The sequence below is a fragment of the Penicillium griseofulvum genome, assembly GCF_001561935.1.
Source record: "Penicillium griseofulvum strain PG3 chromosome Unknown contig_14, whole genome shotgun sequence".
NCBI lineage: Eukaryota > Fungi > Ascomycota > Eurotiomycetes > Eurotiales > Aspergillaceae > Penicillium > Penicillium griseofulvum.
In genome coordinates, this window is record NW_024467437.1 from 154,344 (window position 1) to 172,744 (window position 18,401).

The window sequence follows — 18,401 nt, forward strand, 5'->3', positions numbered from 1 at the left end:
GTGAAGAAGAACAAGGGTAGATGAGTGAGTCGGTGAAGGATTGATGAAGTTATTCGTCGTGCGCCTATACATCCCAACACCACCACGCGAGTTATATGCACGTCAGCCTTGCAGTGTGCGAGATATTGGGGCCTGAGAATCCCGATCTTTTTTATCTTGATCAGTTCATGCATGTATATTTCAATTGCCTGCCTTGATGGATTGTTTGATTAGTCCAACGCATCTTGTTGCCCAATCTTCCCAACATTCCGAACTCCAATCACCCGGGTATATCAAATTTCAAATCTTTATATTAATTTTGGGCTTTTAATCCATTAGCATATGGCAACTATGCATAAAATGGGAAAAGTGAGGGGCACAGCCCTGGACGTGGCCCGAGAGCCATATTGAACAGAAGTAATATCCAGGAGAAGACTTATGAGAAATCATGTCAGACTCATCATGTCACTATCTGCCTGTCCATTCATCAATTGGCCCAAGTGGTCGAACAGTTTCCTGGTCTAGCGGTTATGATTTTCCGTTAACAAATGCGATTAGCAGATGTTCCGGAAAGGTTCTGGGTTCGATTCCCAGGGAAACTATTTTTTGTACTTTTACATATATAAATGTTAGCAAAGGTACTTCCTTTTGTTGGTTTTTACAGTATCGGTGGAAAGTTGGTCAATTGTATTTCTTTTTTTTCTTGTTCAAACGGATTATGGGACCTTCCTCTTAGAAAAAGGAAGATCATATGTTATCTGGTATTGTCTATCCCAATTATGTATATCAACTTTGCTATGTCTCTAATAGTAGATACCGCTACATGAATATAGATGAAATATACCATCTAGGAATGAGTTTACAGTCAAGCAACTTAAAAAGAAGGGAATCAATTGATATATTTTGTTTGAATCTATCCATGGACAGTTTACTCCAAGCGCAGCTTCTCAAACTCCTTAACCTGCTCCTCGAGACGGGCAGCCTCTCCCTCAGCATCACGAAGACGCTTCTCCTCTTGCTCACGGACCTCAACCTTGACCTTCTCCTTCCAGCCAGGGCCGTTCATGATACCCTGGGACCTACGAACAGTCTCACGGGCCTTCTCAAGGCTAGCCTTAGCCTTCTCCTCCTGCTCCAGGGCAACTTCCTTGGAAACGCGGAGGTAGACAGCAGCATCAGAACCGACGGCAGCCACAACGCAGCCAGAGGGAGGGTTCTTGTTATCCGGACCGAGATGGGACAGCTCGCCGAGAGTCTTACCACCCAGAGATTTGATGGTGGTCATCTGTTCGGAGACGGTCTTTTCGCTGGTGGTGTTGTAGGTCTGGATGATGATGTCGCCCTGGGTCTTGACGTCGTACTGGGATAGAATAGAGCGGATGGCCTTGGAGGTGTTGAGGATGAGCTCGTAGGCATCGGCGGCGGCGGGGTCGTCGAACTCGGCAAGGTACTCGGGGTACTTGGCCTTCATGATCGAGATGGTCTCGTCGCCTACGCGGCGAGGCAGACGCTGCCACAGGTGTTCGGTGACGAACGGCATGATGGGGTGGATCAGCGTCAGCGCACCCTCAAGAGCTGTGTAGAGGGTCTGCTTGGCAGACTCCTTGGTCTCTGCTGACGCCTCATCCGCCAGCAGGTACTTGGAATTCTCGAGGAACACATCGCACAGCTGGGCGTACCAGTACTGGTAGGAGATCTGGGCAGCGCTGGAGAACTCACGCTGCTCGAGAACCTGGTTCATCTCCTTGGCAGCGACGTTGAATTTGTGCAGAATCCAGCGCTCGGAGAGAGATTCGTTGCCATTCTTCTTAACACCGGCCTGGGGCTTGAAGTCATCGCCCAGCTTGCCGAGGACGAATTTGGTGGCCTGGTAAATCTTGTTACAGAACTTACGGTAGCCGTGAATGACCTGGATATCGAAAGCAATATCACCACCTACAAATCATTATTAGTAAAAAAAAAAAAAAAAAAAAAAAAAAAAAAAAAAAAAAAAAAAAAAAAAGGAAATATGGGATGGAACCTACCACCAGTGGTGTAAGAGACGAGGGCGAAGCGGAGAGCGTCGGCACCACACTCGGGAATACCCTTGGGGAAGGCCTTCTTTTGATATTTGGTAGCAGTGGCAATCTCCTTCTCGGCGATGTTACCCAACTGCAGCTTGTCGTGAAGAGCCTGGAGTTGAATGCCCTCCATAACATCCAGAGGATCAATAACGTTACCCAGAGACTTGGACATCTTGCGGCCGTCAGAATCTCTGATCAGGGAGTGACAGTAGACCTCGCGGAAAGGAACCTGGCCAGTCATCTTGAGACCAAGCATGATCATACGGGCAACCCAGAAGAAGAGAATATCCCAACCAGTCTCCAAGACGGAGGTGGGGTAGAGGTTCTCGAAGTCGTGAGTCTTGCTGGGCCAGCCCAGGGTAGAGAATGGCCACAGGCCAGAAGAGAACCAAGTGTCGAGAACATCGGGATCGCGGACTAGAGAGAACTTCTTGCCGGGGAACTTCTCCTCGGCCTTCTTGCGAGCATCTTCCTCAGTACGGCCAGTGACCCAGAGGTTGCCGTCACTGTCATCGCCATCCTCGCCTTCAATCTTGACGAAGTAAGCAGGAGCCTGGTGGCCCCACCAGAGTTGACGGGACAGACACCAATCGTTGAGGTTTCGCATCCAGCGGAAGTAGCTCTTCTCGGCGGACTCGGGGCGGATAATGATATCACCCTTCTCAACGGCATCGATGGCAGGCTGAACCAGGCTTTCCATTTTCATCCACCATTGCGGCTTCATGATAGGCTCAATGACATCGTTGGACTTGGCGCAACGAGGCACCTTCATGGGGTTGTGCTCCCACTTGACGTATAGACCCTTCTCCTTGAGATCCTCGATAACCTTGTAACGGGCATCGAAGCGCTTCATGCCAGCGAAGGGACCGGCATGCTTGTTGAAGGTACCATCGTCGTTCATCACAGAGATGAACTCCAGGTTGTGGGCCTTACCACGGTTGAAATCGTTGAAATCGTGGGCAGGGGTGATCTTGACGGCACCAGTACCAAATTCGGGCTCAACTTCGGGGTCAGCGACGATAGGGAGCAGACGATCCAAGAACGGATGGCGAGCGTTCTTGCCGATCAGGTGCTGGTAGCGCTTGTCGTCGGGGTGGACGGCAATACCAGTATCACCAACCATGGTCTCGGGACGAGTGGTAGCAATTTCGATGCGCTCGGTGGTTCCATCAATTTCGTAGCAGAAGTGAGTCAGGACACCGAACTCGACCTTCTTCTCGTAGCCGGGCACGTCGAGAAGCGTGCGGCCCTCGATCTCCTTGTTCTCAACCTCGAGGTTGGACAAAGAGGTGTTCAGAGCAACACACCAGTTGACCAGTCGGTTGGCACGGTAAATGATACCTTCCTCGTGGAGGCGAACGAAGGTCTCGGTCACAGCAGCTGATAGGTTGGGGTCCATGGTGAAGGCCTCACGGCTCCAGTCGAAGGAACCACCAAGTCTGCGCAGAGAGTTCTTGATGTTCTTGTGGTATTCATCCTTCCAATCCCAGATCAAGTTAACCATGGCCTCTCGGCCAATGTCATGGCGGGTCTTCTTCTCCTTCTTCCACAACATCTTCTCGACGACACTCTGGGTAGAGATACCGGCGTGGTCCATTCCAGGAAGCCACAGGGTAGTCTTGCCCTTCATTCTTTGCCATCGGATCATGGTGTCCTGGAGGGCGTTGGTAAGGGCGTGGCCCATATGAAGAGAACCGGTAACATTTGGAGGGGGAATGGGGATGACGAAGGAGCCTTCCGGCTTAACCTTGCCATCAGGTCCAAACTCGGGCTTGAAAAGATCACGCTCCTCCCACCAGTCGAGACGACCGGACTCGATGGCAATGGGATCGTAGGCATCGGTAGTCTTATCCTTCTCGGGTTTCACCTTCTTCTCGACCTTGGGAGCTGCGGCCTTGCTGGCGGCAGCCTTGGCCTTGGCCGCCTTCTTCTCTTCGAACTTCTTATTTTTTTCGGCCTTCTTGCGCTCCTTTTCCACTAGAAATCACACAAAGTATCAGCAAGCGCCTTTGATCTAACAACGACTTCCGAGGAAAGATCCCAATATAGGATGTGGTGGCAACATACACTCCTTCTCAGTCTTCACCTTGGGAGCTCCGGCCTCCTGGTTCTGGCCCTGGGGGTCCTTTGCGATAGCATCGGCGATCTGTGAGCCGGTCTGTTGGCTGGCCTGGGGAGGTGCGCTGGTCACGGGAGCTGTACGCTCACCCGCTGTTCACTGTAAGCTTTTGCGACATCTGAGGGAATGAGTCATGAAACTCACTGGGATTTTGGGGGGCAGAGTTCTGAGCCATTCTGGAGAATGCACGATATTGAGGAGTAAATCTCCAAGGCGCCGATCGCGCCACGAATCGCCGGATAAGTATCTTGGGAGATGAAGAGGTATAAGGAGGGGTGGTTGTGCGAAATGCGGGCAATTAAATTTCCCACGCTGAATGAACGAATGAGAGCGCGGGGCTTGGTGGGAGGTTCGGTGGAGTCGGCGGTCAAACGCGATTATGAGCGACACTCATTGAATATCATTGAATATCATTGAATATCATTGAATATCATTGAATATCATTGAATATCTTTGATATCATTGAGTATAGGTTTCTTTTCTCGCGTGTTCTTATTCGTCTTTTTTTTTATTTGGAAAGACATTGCGATAACCCTCACGTGATACGCTGGAGCCAACGGGTGATCTGAGGCTCTGAGGCTACATATATGACGACCTCAAGAAGGCTTGTATTATTTATGAATTGGAGATGATATTATTTCTACTTAGTATCAGTATTTCAGTTGTTTGGACTAATCTCGAGTCTGGTATATCATATTACCATATGGAGTATCGGTTGAGACATGTGTACGCCTTATAGTAGAACAATCCTACGATGTATAACAATTCTAGGGTTTCTTTCATCTCGTCCAATGTTTCATTCATAATAAAAGGAAGCGTTAAGAAAATGCAATGGGTTGTCTGAGAAAAATCCCTTGAAACACGAAGCACCCAGCGGAAAGGCCATAACACCAATTCAACTAACAAGGGAGAAATCAATTAGGGAAACCCACGACCAGCGCTATACAAATAGGAAAAGATGAAAGAGGAGAGTGATTTCCTCATCTAAGACGTTGGTTCATCACGCTCATTGACACGCCAAACGACCTAGGCGATGAGAGGGTTGGAGAGACCCAGCAAATTAAATGTCATGATGTCTTGTCATCAAAGTCGTCTTCATTCAGGATTTGATTGTTTGCCGCAGCCCATAATTCGAAGGGCCAGTGAAAAGGGGAACAGGGAGTACGAAGACCAAGCTCGTTTCATGTTTCGATCATCGTTCTACCGTTCATACCGGCAAATTTCAAATGCAAAAGGTACGTAATTGTCGTGATGCCTGACACAATCTTGATGGCAGCATGCGGAGAACTTGGAAGCCAGGCATCACGATAAGGAGATCAGAGCCATGACCATCAACAGTTTATGCGAGAGGAATTCATGGCCGTGTAACATTGTTGTGGCTAAGGGCCGCTGCATCGGCACGCACAGGGTTGAAGTATGCATGTGCCATGGCCTCCTGAGCAGTCAGGCGGTCCTGTTGAGATAAGTCAGTATGGCCAACTTATCGCGATGTTATAACAACTTACAGCATGGTCGTAGCGCAGAAGCTTGTCAAGGAAATCAATAGCCTCGTCACTGATGAAACGCTGGTTCTCGGCGTTGACAAACGAGTGCCACGGCTTCCGAGCGAAACGAGAGAGAATGTCGTCGTATTGCGGGTCCAGCTCGATATCGTACTTGTCCAAGTACTCAAAGAGCTCCTCAGTACCAAGGACCTTGGCGATCTTGACCAACTGATCCGTGTTGCTGCCTCCGTGGAAGAAAGGCTCCTTACGGAAGATCATGGATGCGAACATAGCACCCAGGGACCACATATCCAAAGAATAGTCGTATTCCTGGAAATCAACTAGCAGCTCGGGGCCCTTGAAGTAGCGAGACGCAACGCGGACGTTGTATTCCGTGCCCTTGTGGTAGAACTCAGCCAGACCCCAATCAATCAGACGAAGCTATAAAATGTTAGAACTGTGATGATTCACCACTAATTGATAATCCTACTAACCTTGCGCTTCTCATGATCAATCATGACATTGTGGGGCTTCACATCCCGATGCATGATACCCTTGCTGTGGCAGAAGTCGAGGGCCTTGAGCAGCTCGAAAACGTAGAAACGAACATCGTAATCGGTGAAGCGGGGGTACAGTGTGCGGAAGTCGGTGTTGTTGATAGCCTCGAAGACTAGACTAGGAGTCTTGCTCTGGTTGTCGCGAACAACATCCAGCAATGCCACAACATTGGGCCCACCAGCGAGATTCTGCAGAATCTTGATCTCACGCTTGATCTTCTTCTTCTTGACTGGCTTGAGAACCTTGATAACGCATTTCTGGTAGTTGACGACGTTGATGCCTTCGAAAACCTCCGAGTACTTTCCCCGACCTGAAGTGGATATAGTGAGAAAGATTGTTCTTAAATTCACCCGCAGTTCACAGCTGGCAGCAACCGTCTCCAGCATGCTGTAGATGGACAGGATTTGATCATTTCTCACCTATCTTGCGAACGATTTCATAATTTTCAAGGACACCCCAAGAGATGTTGACACTGTCATAATCCCAGTAGGACCGAGGCATACGATCGTTGACATCGGCATAGACACGCGACATCTTGACGATGACAGGTGGTTTCCGAGTGCGCCCACAATTGAGAGATGTGCGGCGGGGTCACGAGGGGCGCAGTCGTGTGACGGAGCGAGAGGCCGGGGGTTAGCTTGACGTAGGAGACAGGTAGCAGCAGGCCTAGCGACTAATCAGCCCAAACGCAGTGCTCACAGCAAGCCTTGAGCAATGGGATGGACAGAGTGGGATATTGTCGTGATATGATCAGTAGAATGAGATCCGTTCCGCCTGAGGTCACGGGATCAGAGAGTTTTGTGGGGACCCAACCTAAAGCAGTTAGTGTAAAAGTACGGATCCTTTGTTAATCCGTTCGATTTTCTGATTGCCTTTTTGGGACAGTTCGATGTGACCAAGAGGCTTGAGAAGTTGAAGCAATAATTCCCACAAGCAGGGCTGGCCTTCTTTTAAATCCATCATGTTTTACGACCTGAATGTACCTTACAGCCCCGATGACCCGGAGGTGCCCCACACTCTCAATTTCCTCGCCGAACGTAAGTCATTCATTCCGCTCCACGGCACAAGATTCGCAGTTTAGAGCACATGAGAGACTGACCTGACTTTTTAGTTGGTTACACTACCGTTGCCCTGTCTCAAACGATCAACGGGAAGCTTCCATCAACCATCGCTCCACCTCCTCTTCCAACAAACCCGCCGAAATCCCTCCAACTGCTGACCCGGTTGAACCTGACTTTGGCGGACCCCGCGCAGAATCAGCGCCTAACCGCCCTAAGTCAAGCGTACGACATCGTTGCTCTCCGTCCCACAAATGAAAAGTCACTTCTAAATGCATGCACCAACTTGGAATGCGACGTGATCTCCGTGGATCTCTCGGTGCGACTTCCATACCACTTCAAATTCAAAATGCTGTCCGCGGCAATCTCACGTGGAATTCGTATCGAGATCTGCTATGGGCCTGGTATCACGGGTAGCGGACTTGATGCCCGAAGAAACCTCATTGGGAATGCAACATCCTTGATCCGCGCAACACGCGGTCGCGGCATTATCGTGTCCAGTGAAGCAAGAAGAGCATTGAGTCTACGAGCCCCGTGGGACGTGATTAATCTTGCCTGTGTCTGGGGTCTATCACAAGAGCGTGGAAAGGAAGCAGTCTGCGAAGAGTCGCGGAAGGTCACCGCTTTGGCCAAGTTGAAGCGAACTAGTTGGCGAGGCATCGTGGATATCGTCCACGGTGGGGAAAAAGCTAAACCTGAAGTACCTGCGGCAAAGCAAAAGAATGCGCCAAAACCTCAAGAGCCCGCGCAGCCAGATAATGGAGCGGACAATCTCAAGAGGAAAGCTTCTATCAGTTCCGAGCCTGTTACCGAGGACGCTGACAAGCCTTTGTCCAAGCGAGAAATCAAACGACGAGCGAAGAAAGCACGGTTTGATGCAAAAGGAGAGAGTGCTACTTGATTTCAGCTTTCTACGACATCTTTAAATTTTCGTTGCTGAGGGAATCAGTTCTCTGTCACCTGCAGATGTCAGGGATATCGATATCCTCTGGCTTTCTATTAGCGGGAGTCATAGCTGCGAGCCAAACTGGTCGAAACACTCCGCTCTGTTTCAATTGAGACCTCTTTGAGCAACCGCTGTGACTCCAATCGCTGCCCAATACACCATGATGATGATGTACGCGCCGCTGAAGAGCAGAACAATATGTGACCTAGAGATACTATGTTGTCTTTTGGAGAGTATTGCTGAATCAGTATATTGATTACTGCTACCCTTCACTTTGGAACTTGAAATGTCATCACCATCACAATGGTGCTATTACTACGAGCTCCCTGGACTTGTTTGCATTTTCCAAGTATACCATAGCTGATGTGGGTATATATGGATGGATTTCACTATCTCCCACCAGGTCATCAATACACACCTTTGAGCTATCTGCTAGCCTACTTTATAGAAAACACGTGTATCGGGGATGATGGGGTTGTAGACAAATCTAAGACCATAGTTTGCATACATCTTATGATACATGATAAGTTGTACTATAGATAATAATCCAACTAAAATATCAAAGATGGAGAGAAGAGAAGAGACACAGTGATAGATCCCTAGGGGTTAAATAGCAAGAGCTAACCCACATGAGCAAACAGCTCTATGTATAGCGGCCTTCCTCTCATATAACCTAAAGTGCTACACATGTCACTGTCTCTACCTGAGAGAAACAATATGGAAATAACACCCAATTTGGAGAAAGATGAATTCAGAGAAAGGTGAATTCAAAATATACTATGTACTATGGATGAGCAGAAGACGTAACACGTTAATTGGCTCCTTTCTTGTTTAACCTATCTTTTTTTACATTTATCTCACATTATCTTCATTACTCCCTCTCATCCGGTATCGATATAAAAGTCTATTATAGTCTAGGTCTAGTATATCCACCGAGAATAACAGGAAGAGGCAGGTGAATTAATAAAAACGTGAAATTGTGCCCCTAAACCCCCACAAGGGGACCACCCACAGGGCATCTTCGGTTTATTCACACCATCTCCGAGACACATAAATCCTAATTTCATTTTCACTTGCTCTTCATTCTCTCTTCTGAAAGTCCGTCAAGTTCAGTATCTCAATACCAGAGCTGTACACCGTGCAGAACAAGAACATCACTGGCTTTAATTTTTTGGCGTCCAAACCCACGACTTCAGACATATCTTTAAACCAGGATTATAGATGCAAAATCGTCTGAATTCGTAGATTTCGACATGCAACCCACCACCACCCCCCACCCACCACAACACACACACAAGCGAAACCAATACTACTACCCAACCAAACCACCCACACCCACCCCACCACCCCCACAACCCCTCACACAAATTGACCCAGATGGAGATATCATTCTCTTCACCCCGGATGCTCCCCTGATCAACCCCAGGAAACGCAAGATGCCTGGAAACTATGCTCGCTTTCAAGTCTCGTCGAAGCACCTAGCACTTGCGTCAGATTATTTCAAGCGGATGCTAAAAAATGGTTGGGCCGAAGGGAATGCTCTTTCAACGTAGGGGTTTGCTGACATACCCGTCAACGACTGTGAACCCGATATCCTTCTCATTGTCTTGAACCTCATGCATGGACGTCTACGACAAATCCCCCAAAAAAATATCCCTACAGCAGCTGGCTGATATCTCAGTGACTACAGACTTTTTCCAATGTCACGAGGTTGTCGGGATGGCTGCTGGGAAATGGATAAAAGCCCTTAAGCCGCTTTTTTCAACTTCGTTCTCAGAAGATACAAAAAAGTGGATGATGATCGCCTGGGTTTTCAACTCCAAAGATATTCTTCAACAGACCGAAAAAATCGCCATGCAGCAAGGAAAAGGTTCCTTTAAGACAAGCAATTTACCGATCCCAAATAGCATCAAAGGTATGTTGGCAAAATAGAACACTTAACCGATTTTGAGATCCATGTAGCAAATAGCTAACTATGTGGTTCTAGACAAAATCGATAAGGCGAGACAGGAATACATGGACTTACTCCAAGTAAACATTGCAGCACGGATTCAAGATCTGCTAATGACCCCGTCTACTGGCCCATACGGGCATTCCTCCTGCCAACCCGAGTGCGGCGCAGTATACGTCGGTCTTATCCTTCGCACACTAAACGAAATGAAGATATCTTACTCGGCTGGTATACCTTCCACACTTCCATCTCGGCGTCATGCTCCCCTTTTCACCGTCTCCTTTGGAAGGCTCAGTCCGATTTCCATCAACACCATGGTCAACGGTTGGAAATTGACATCCACTTATTATGGCCGATGTTCAATTGATGGCAACCCTTTTGGCACTGATGTGAAGCGCGCCGCACAGAATCTACCCACTTCGCTACCAAATTCCGAGATTCTGCCATCAAAATAGCGGTCACCATGTTTCGGTATTGTCTATTGGCAGAGCGAACACTCTGGTTTTGATAGGATTACTTTCAGTCTGGAGACTCCTAGCAAATCATTTGTCTGTGGGATGTGCCTAGGACACGTTAGGCCGATATTTACTCTTCATACAGTCCTACGTCTCCGGTCTACCCCAATCCCTTGACAGAAACACTCAATACCACACACTCAGATGAAGACCCATGACTCGTGGAACACTAATGTGTGCTAACATGGAGGAATGGCATGCGAACTTGCGCATTCTATGTCAATGCTCATGTGGAAGGGCCCATGTGTCCCCGAACTACAAGAACCCAGAAGCTGGAGATGCAAGTTGGCTTTAATATCAGGAGCCCGGTTGGTTTTAGTGGATGGAGGGCCATCAAGAAGAGATGAGTAATGAACTTCAAGTCATGTCTCTCGCCCATCTTCTAGAAAGTTGTATGAACTAAGAATGCCTCGCAGCTAGCGCCTTTAGAATCTGACTCATTACCACCCGATGTCGTGGCCTTTGCAGGGTATTTGATTAGTAGGTTAATCACAAACATGTTGCCTTGTGCTCTGGTTTGTATTTTCTTATATCTTGATCTATGACATCTTCACGTTTCATTTAGAAAGAGTAGATGAGTGGCGGAGGCATGAGTTGGCTCCGTTCTTGTTTGGTCCCTCATGCTTGCCTTCTCCATCTCGGGGGACAGGGCCACCTGATCCAAGCTTCTGACCCGAAGATGAGGTATGAAGGCGAAATAGAATGCTTGATTGATTTGAGATACACGAAATAAATAAATTATTCTAGATAGGACGACTATACCAGAAAATAACATGTGGGAGATTACAATTGGTGATTAGAGCACGGATTTTAGGGCTAATGGCTGGCCCATTTCCTAACACCCATCTTCTTGCTGGAGTGTGACATAGTATATCTAGGGCTTGTATATGTACTAGCCACTTGATTCACACTACCAGCCACTGCAGTCAGGCGAATAAATACATCTCCACCATTATTAAGAATAACCTACATTACAGTGTAATAGTAAATGTCTGGCTAAGGATCATTAACAGGTCTCCCGTCCCATAGTTGTGGCATGGTTTGGACAACACCGAACGGACATCACGAGATACGTACTATATAAGACAGCCAGTAGATAAATCAATCCTATCTCTTTTCTTCTCGGGCATATAGGCCCAACAATTTAATTTATTCATCGCGTTAATCTATCATCTACCAGTACGCCCCTATCTCCCCTGTAAACCCAACCCAGTGGAACCAATTGTCTAGCATGTTCAAGTTCTGAATATTATAATCCTTGTATCCACGTGTTGTCTTTCCACATTATTTTATATAGATTAATTGCCGTTGAGCATTATCCCAACTCCAAGTTTGTTAAAAGCCACAAATACGCAATAACTTTTATGTGTCATGAAGCCATGTAAGTTATGATACGAGCTCTCTGAGCCGCATAATTACTTAGAATTGGATGGAAATGAGAATACTTTACACGTAAAGTGGTCCCGGAGATAGAGCTTCATACGTGCTAGGGCCATCGTCTCAGCCCTACCACAGAGGCCTCGGGACTGGGAAGTTAACTAGCAGTTCTTGGTCATGTCATTGTTGTATCTATTTCCGGTATGCTAAAATCTAAACCAGCTTGCGTGTACCCATTTTCCTAGTTTGGGCACGGCTGCATCAAGGGTGCGACTTGATGTTACATCTATATGTACGTTTTGAAGATACAATTCCAAATCAAATTAGGTGACCCGCACCAGCAGAGGGCTAATATAAAAATAACACGGAGGCCAAATGTCCGAGATAAGAAGAAAAGAGGGGAAGGGCATGTAAGTACTCTGTACACAAAGAACATGTCGGCTAAAACATCAAATTCATCTCGGATCTCCGGAAATGTTGCCATCTGCCATTTTTATGGCATGCAAGGTGAGTACTGGCTGCATACCCTAGTCATCTCTTCCCCTCTTCTTATCACATGTTTTCCCCTCAAAATCAAAGAGAAAAAAGAAAAAGAAAAGAAAAAAAGGAAAAAGAAAGAAAATCAAGTATGTTCGTATCGTTCAAGTTCCGTAGACCCCCGCTAGGGTCTCCATCATCAAGTATATATGCATTAATGCGTCATTCCAACAGGTATCGACAAAACAAAACTGTCAATCTCGGGTGTGCTCGGACTTCGGATGAGGTCCATCCAATGCATCCTTCACACATGAACCAGCTCATCATTTCCTGCATAATTCTCGGACCCGGAAAATAGCCATATTGTTGATGTGACCGTGGAGTGAATGGTTAAACTCGGTTGGTCATCCTCTAACTACATGTATTCACTGAGAATCCATCTGGGTGCTTGAGGTCGGATGATTTGATCCAACCGCCCATGTGTTCGGTGTTTCGTTGGAATTGTTCTTCAGCACTATTTTAAGTGATTTTTTGTCGGCTGATTATTCCAAATTATAAAATGAAGGGAATAACCCTTATTGGCTTACCTCAATGCCTGCTCTGTGTAATTATAGCTAGAGCCTGTTGAAGTGGAGGAGCTTGCAACTGCAGTATTTGAAGTGGCCGTGGTGCTTGTAGTGGTTTGGTTGGGGGAAGATTGACTTGAAGAATTCATTGCGATTGATATATTTGACGGGAATTTGATTTTGATACTTGGGAGGTGCTCGCAGTATTCCAAGCAGGGTTTAAGCAAGAGTAGGCTCGAATATCAGAAGAGGAAAGTATAGTTGCTTTATATCTCAGAATCCCCTACCTTAAAGACAACAGGAATACCGACTTCTCAAACACCGGTGTGTGAACTTCATCCAATTCTATATTGCAATCACTGGATTAGGTATCAGTTCCGGAGAAACGGACCCAATAGACCAATGACTATTGCCGCTGTCATCTCGCGCGTGTCAGTGAGGGATTGAATACGTGACTCATTGGCCAGCGGTTAGGTATGTGCAGATTGTATCGGCCTAGTATATTATTTTGTAGTTGTTGGAGCCTCATTCAAAAAGCAAACATGGCCAAATCATAAATGCAAAACGCAGTTGCCTTCTGGTTAGCATGCGAACCATATATGTAAAGATCTTGTCTTTTTATATTTGGATATTATAAGATCTACCCATGTCAACCGGCCTCCAGGGCTGCAGAGTACATTGTACATTGCATTTAGGCTTCCCATACCGACCTTGACAGATTAAAGGGTCTATCAATGTCAATATTACTTATTAATGGTTAAATGTATAGATATCAAAGGTGAAGGAAACTGATCCCCGCATTTAGTTACATCTCAAGGTTATATCTCTCTGATCACGGTATTGCACAAATACTAAGACATTCTCAGCACGGACTTTAATATTTATTAGAATTCTAATTTGAAACAATTCCAATTTTTGTGCAGGGGCCAATTTTAATTTTGTCGTCAGAAATTGGGGTATTTCATCGCGCTTGGACAAGCTAAGTAGTACATAGTGACATACCCTAAAGAGCCACTTGATATGAGCATCAAATTAAAAAGAAAAAAAATAAAAATTAGAAGCAGCCCTTTATATTATTTCCTAAGTAATGTTCTCTACGTTGTAATAAACAGGAATATATTGATTGGAAATCCTATACTTCGCCGGTCCCCGCTTATCTTATCACCGGCACACGCCGACCTCCCGACCTCGGGATATCTCCGCATTAGCTTCATAAACAACATCCAATCCAATTTCTCTTGGTTTTCTTTTCTCTTCCTCTCCAATAGAGCTGGAGACCTGCATGCTAGGTGGCGGAATCCAAGTAATTGAACAACACATCCATCCACGCACACCTACACCTAAAACATCACAATGGCGCCGATCCTCTCAACCAACCCGACACTCACACTCACTCCAGAGCCTCTTACACCGGAAAAGTTCGCACAATTTGGTACAGCAGTGGTCTCCCCGTTACCACGACAACTAAATATCGCCCCTCAACTATCATCCCTACCGCCACACGATCCAACCCCGGTCCTGGCGAACCAAAACTCCGCTCTCAAGTACAGTCCCATCTCCCCGCTCCTCGACCACTACACCAATGCCTGTCCAAGCGGCCAACCCTCCGAGGCACGCATGACCATGTTTTGCTGTTTCCCACGCAATTTACGCACTGTCAGTACTGGCCCGCAACTGCCTGACAAGGAGGTCTTTGACGTGCGTATCCTTGAGCGCCACCCGTTTACAAATCAGACTTTCATTCCGGTCGATCTATCGGCCCATTCCAAGGTCGGGGACGGTGAGGAAGAACCGCTGTTTTTGGTCGTTGTTGCCCCCACTTTGAAGGGGAGCACTGCTACCGCGAAGAATGAGGCCGGTGAGACGATTACTATTCGTGATCCGCCTGATCTGAATAATGTTAAGGCGTTTATCGCGCGTGGTGGTCAGGCTGTTACTTATGGTGTCGGAACGTGGCATGCGCCTATGGTGGTTTTAGGTCCTCGGAGGGTTGATTTTATTGTTGTGCAGTTTGTTAATGGGGTTGCGGATGAGGATTGTCAGGAAGCTGCGTTTGGGGAAGGTGTTGTTGTTGATCTTGGTCGGAAGGGACAATTGGGTCGGGCTGAGAAGGGCCCGAGACTGTGGTCGGCTAAGCTCTGATCTATAAATGCATGTCTATGAAACACTTGCAGGTGTTGGATTCTTGGTTTGACCTGAAGAGTCCGATAGTTGGCATTGGAAAAAGTGACGAGGAAGGGATTTGCCAACCTTGCTTTGTGATTTGGCGGTATCTTTAACAGGATAAGCCGAAATATTGTACATAAATATCATACATAGTGAGTACCTCCAAGTACGTATTAACAAACCTCATTTTACCCTCAAGCACCCAAGGCTAGAGTTGATCTTCATCAACAACTCGAGGTGTTGGAATTTCATCCCTCATTTTCTGGCGGACACGCGTAGCCAGCTCGAGCGTCTCTTTGGGCAAACCAGCCAGCTGGGCAACCTTCAGAGCATGAGACTGGCGATTGACACCCTTTCGCAGCCGGTGGACGAAAGAGAAGGCACCTGAAGCCATGTCTTTCACGTCCGTGCAGTATCTCGCCAGTTTGTCGAAATCCTGTGTCATATCCGCAAGGGCGTGGAAATGAGTAGCAAAAAGCACTCGAGACCGGTTGTGATTATGTAAATGATGTAAACACGCAAAGCTAACAGCTGTGCCATCTTCGGGGGTTGTGCCTCGGCCCACTTCGTCCATAATCACAAATGACTTGGGCGTTGCTTGTTTGAGAATAGTAGCCGTTTCCAACATCTCCACCATGAACGTCGACTGGTCACGGAAGAGGTCATCCGCTGCACCAATTCGGCTGAAGATCTGATCAACGATACCAATCTCAGCATAAGCTGCGGGTACGAATGATCCGACTTGTGCGAGGATGGTGATTAAAGCGTTTTGGCGCAAGAAGGTACTTTTACCTGCCATGTTGGGGCCAGTAATGAGCCAGATCCGCTCAGAATCACCTAGGAAGCAATCGTTGCTCACAAACGATCGTCCTTGTTCCTCTAAGCCGAGTTTGACTGTGGGATGTCTTCCCCCGACAATCTTATGACAAGTACCATCATTGAGAATGGGCCGTACCATTTGTTGTTCCTGGGCAAGAGTTGCAAATGAACACGCCACGTCCAACTCATCCATTACTGCTGCGTTTCGGCGAATTTTGACAAGGTTTAGGATCACCTCGCGGCGCAGACGTTCAAATATCGTTTGTTCCTCTTGACGAATTCGAATCTTCACGTGGTCCATTTTGACTCCCAGTTCTGTCCAGGCTGGTAGATAGAATGACCGAGTAGATTTCGTCGATGAGACATTTCGAGTGACTCCCAAGTCCTCTAGGGACTTTTGTGATATCTTCGCCCCTTTAACGTGGCAGATGTGGCCCAACCCTGGTGTCCATTTCAGGCTCAGGGCTGACGAGTCAACCGAATCACGGAGACGCTGAGTTAATGAATTCTTTTCATCGCCCAACCGTTCTAGTTCTGCGTGGAGTCCATTCAAAGACTTACTTGCATCACGCCTCATAATCCAGGTATCGAGGGGACCGGAGTCCGTATCAGCCACAGCTGTTCGCTCGCCCTTCTTTGCTCTGATCTTTTTCGGCATAGGTATGAGCTCGCTGGATGTAGCTTCATCCATACTGACCTTTTGTGCCAGACTGGCTGCTTCTGCAGCTGTACTATCCTCAATGCGTTGCTTTTGCAACAATCCTTCTTCATCAATGGCCGCAAAAATTTGTTCCGCCAGCGCGATGGGACCATCCAAAAAGAGTCGTGAGATCATGACAGCAAGACTGTGATTCAAATTTGAAGGACTGGATGAAACTGTAGGTCTATTGTGATCTAGAAGGACCTGCCTGACTTCCTTAGACGCCTCAATGGCACGGGAAAGACAAATTAAGTCATCCGGGTCTCCTTTCCCAAAAGCGAATTTTTGAACCAGACGTTGAGAATCATGGCTGCGCTTCAAAAGTTGGATGACGCTGTCACGGAGCTCAACATGTTCTATGAAGACCGAGACAAGGTCCAGACGCTCATTGATGACTTGTATGGATGTAGACGGGGAGGCTGCGAATAATTCGTTAATAAAGGCCGTAAAAGAACGTTTGAGTTTTTGGGCATACTTAATCGGTCTCGTAAAAGCCGTGCACCACTTTTTGTAGAAGTCCTTCGCACAGCATGCAGAAGACTTCCTTTTCCAAACCCGTCTCTTGCTGTTTCTAGGATCTCAAGACCGCTCAGACTGTTACGATCAATGCTCATTGATTCATTCAAATGTCTTCGAATCGGAGGCTGAAGCTTAAGATTCGACCCTTGTAACTGCACGCGGATGTACTCGAGCAGGCTGTACCCAGCTGCTACTTCCTCCGGTGTGAATGAGGCGCGAGTTTCTTCAGGAACGGGAGACTCTAACATTGGATCCCATTCAGATACCGGCTTGAATGCTCCAGGGTATTGGAAGAAGGTGACAAGGCGATGATCATGTCCAACTAGCATCTGCAATTCATGTCCAATAAGTTCTTGCACATTCTGATCTACCAGAATCTCACGAGCTCCAATCCGGGCAATCGCAGATGGAAGCATTTGAGTCGTTGTGAGCTGAGTGAAGAAATCACCAGTTGAGAGGTCAAGCCATGATAATCCTACTTGTTGGGGCACAGATGACAATATATGCTGATGCGATGATTGGAGATCGCTGTCAGCGTGTTGCTTCAATTGCGATTGCAAATACGGGACATCCAAGTATATGGCCAACAGGAAATTATGCTCGGAAGGATCAATGAATTTCTCGTCAATCAGCGTGCCAGGTGTGACGATCCTAGCAACCTTCCGATCAAACAGGAGGCCGCCTGTGCGTGCCTTGTCTTCTGCATTGACAGCGAACTCTTCGCTAATGGCCACATACTTGTTCAGATCTCCGACGAGGGTTTTCAGAAAACGATCGAGCTGGAAGAAGGGGAAGCCAGCCATCGGAACTGGTCCCCCATTGGTCTTTTTGGTTGCGAGCTTCAGGTTGAGCAGCGGTGCCAGTTCCTCTGCTTGTTCAAAATAGAGCTACATAATACAATCTTAGTATGGAGTTCTCTAGCCATGTAATGCCTATTATCGCACCTCATAGAAGCCCCCGACTCTGGTCAAGATAACACAGTTCTTGAACGTCTGCATATTGTTTCGGTGCCCCTGCACCACAGTCGGGTAACGAGGAGCCTCTTCCACCCGATCATCGTATGCCTCGAGTTTTAAAACTCCTTGAGGAAGGTCCTTCAACTTT

General features: G+C 47.2%; 6 protein-coding genes across 6 annotated transcripts; 3 read left to right on the forward strand and 3 right to left on the reverse strand.

Annotated features, from left to right (window-relative positions):
* Positions 1–907: 907 nt before the first annotated feature.
* PGRI_093470 (valine--tRNA ligase) lies at positions 908–4,336 on the reverse strand (the record flags this gene model as incomplete). The annotated part of the gene is made up of 4 exons (XM_040797060.1): positions 908–1,914; positions 2,004–4,019; positions 4,110–4,253; positions 4,306–4,336. The coding sequence occupies 4 exons, from the start codon at positions 4,334–4,336 to the stop codon at positions 908–910; spliced, it is 3,198 nt and encodes a 1,065-aa protein (XP_040649871.1).
* Positions 4,337–5,515: 1,179 nt separating this feature from the next.
* On the reverse strand, positions 5,516–6,737 carry PGRI_093480 (casein kinase II subunit alpha/alpha'; the record flags this gene model as incomplete). Its single annotated transcript, XM_040797061.1, has 4 exons — positions 5,516–5,614; positions 5,667–6,086; positions 6,140–6,513; positions 6,623–6,737. The coding sequence occupies 4 exons, from the start codon at positions 6,735–6,737 to the stop codon at positions 5,516–5,518; spliced, it is 1,008 nt and encodes a 335-aa protein (XP_040649872.1).
* Positions 6,738–7,164: 427 nt separating this feature from the next.
* Positions 7,165–8,162, forward strand: PGRI_093490 (ribonuclease P subunit p30 family protein; the record flags this gene model as incomplete). The annotated part of the gene is made up of 2 exons (XM_040797062.1): positions 7,165–7,240; positions 7,315–8,162. The coding sequence occupies 2 exons, from the start codon at positions 7,165–7,167 to the stop codon at positions 8,160–8,162; spliced, it is 924 nt and encodes a 307-aa protein (XP_040649873.1).
* A 1,665-nt stretch (positions 8,163–9,827) lies between these two features.
* Positions 9,828–10,613, forward strand: PGRI_093500 (uncharacterized protein; the record flags this gene model as incomplete). Its single annotated transcript, XM_040797063.1, has 2 exons — positions 9,828–10,122; positions 10,195–10,613. 2 exons carry the CDS (start codon positions 9,828–9,830, stop codon positions 10,611–10,613), a joined length of 714 nt encoding a protein of 237 aa, XP_040649874.1.
* A 3,833-nt stretch (positions 10,614–14,446) lies between these two features.
* PGRI_093510 (ureidoglycolate hydrolase) lies at positions 14,447–15,235 on the forward strand (the record flags this gene model as incomplete). The annotated part of the gene is made up of 1 exon (XM_040797064.1): positions 14,447–15,235. One exon carries the CDS (start codon positions 14,447–14,449, stop codon positions 15,233–15,235), a length of 789 nt encoding a protein of 262 aa, XP_040649875.1.
* A 232-nt stretch (positions 15,236–15,467) lies between these two features.
* On the reverse strand, positions 15,468–18,295 carry PGRI_093520 (mismatch repair ATPase MSH1; the record flags this gene model as incomplete). The annotated part of the gene is made up of 3 exons (XM_040797065.1): positions 15,468–17,197; positions 17,254–18,184; positions 18,242–18,295. The coding sequence occupies 3 exons, from the start codon at positions 18,293–18,295 to the stop codon at positions 15,468–15,470; spliced, it is 2,715 nt and encodes a 904-aa protein (XP_040649876.1).
* Between the last annotated feature and the right edge of the window lie 106 nt (positions 18,296–18,401).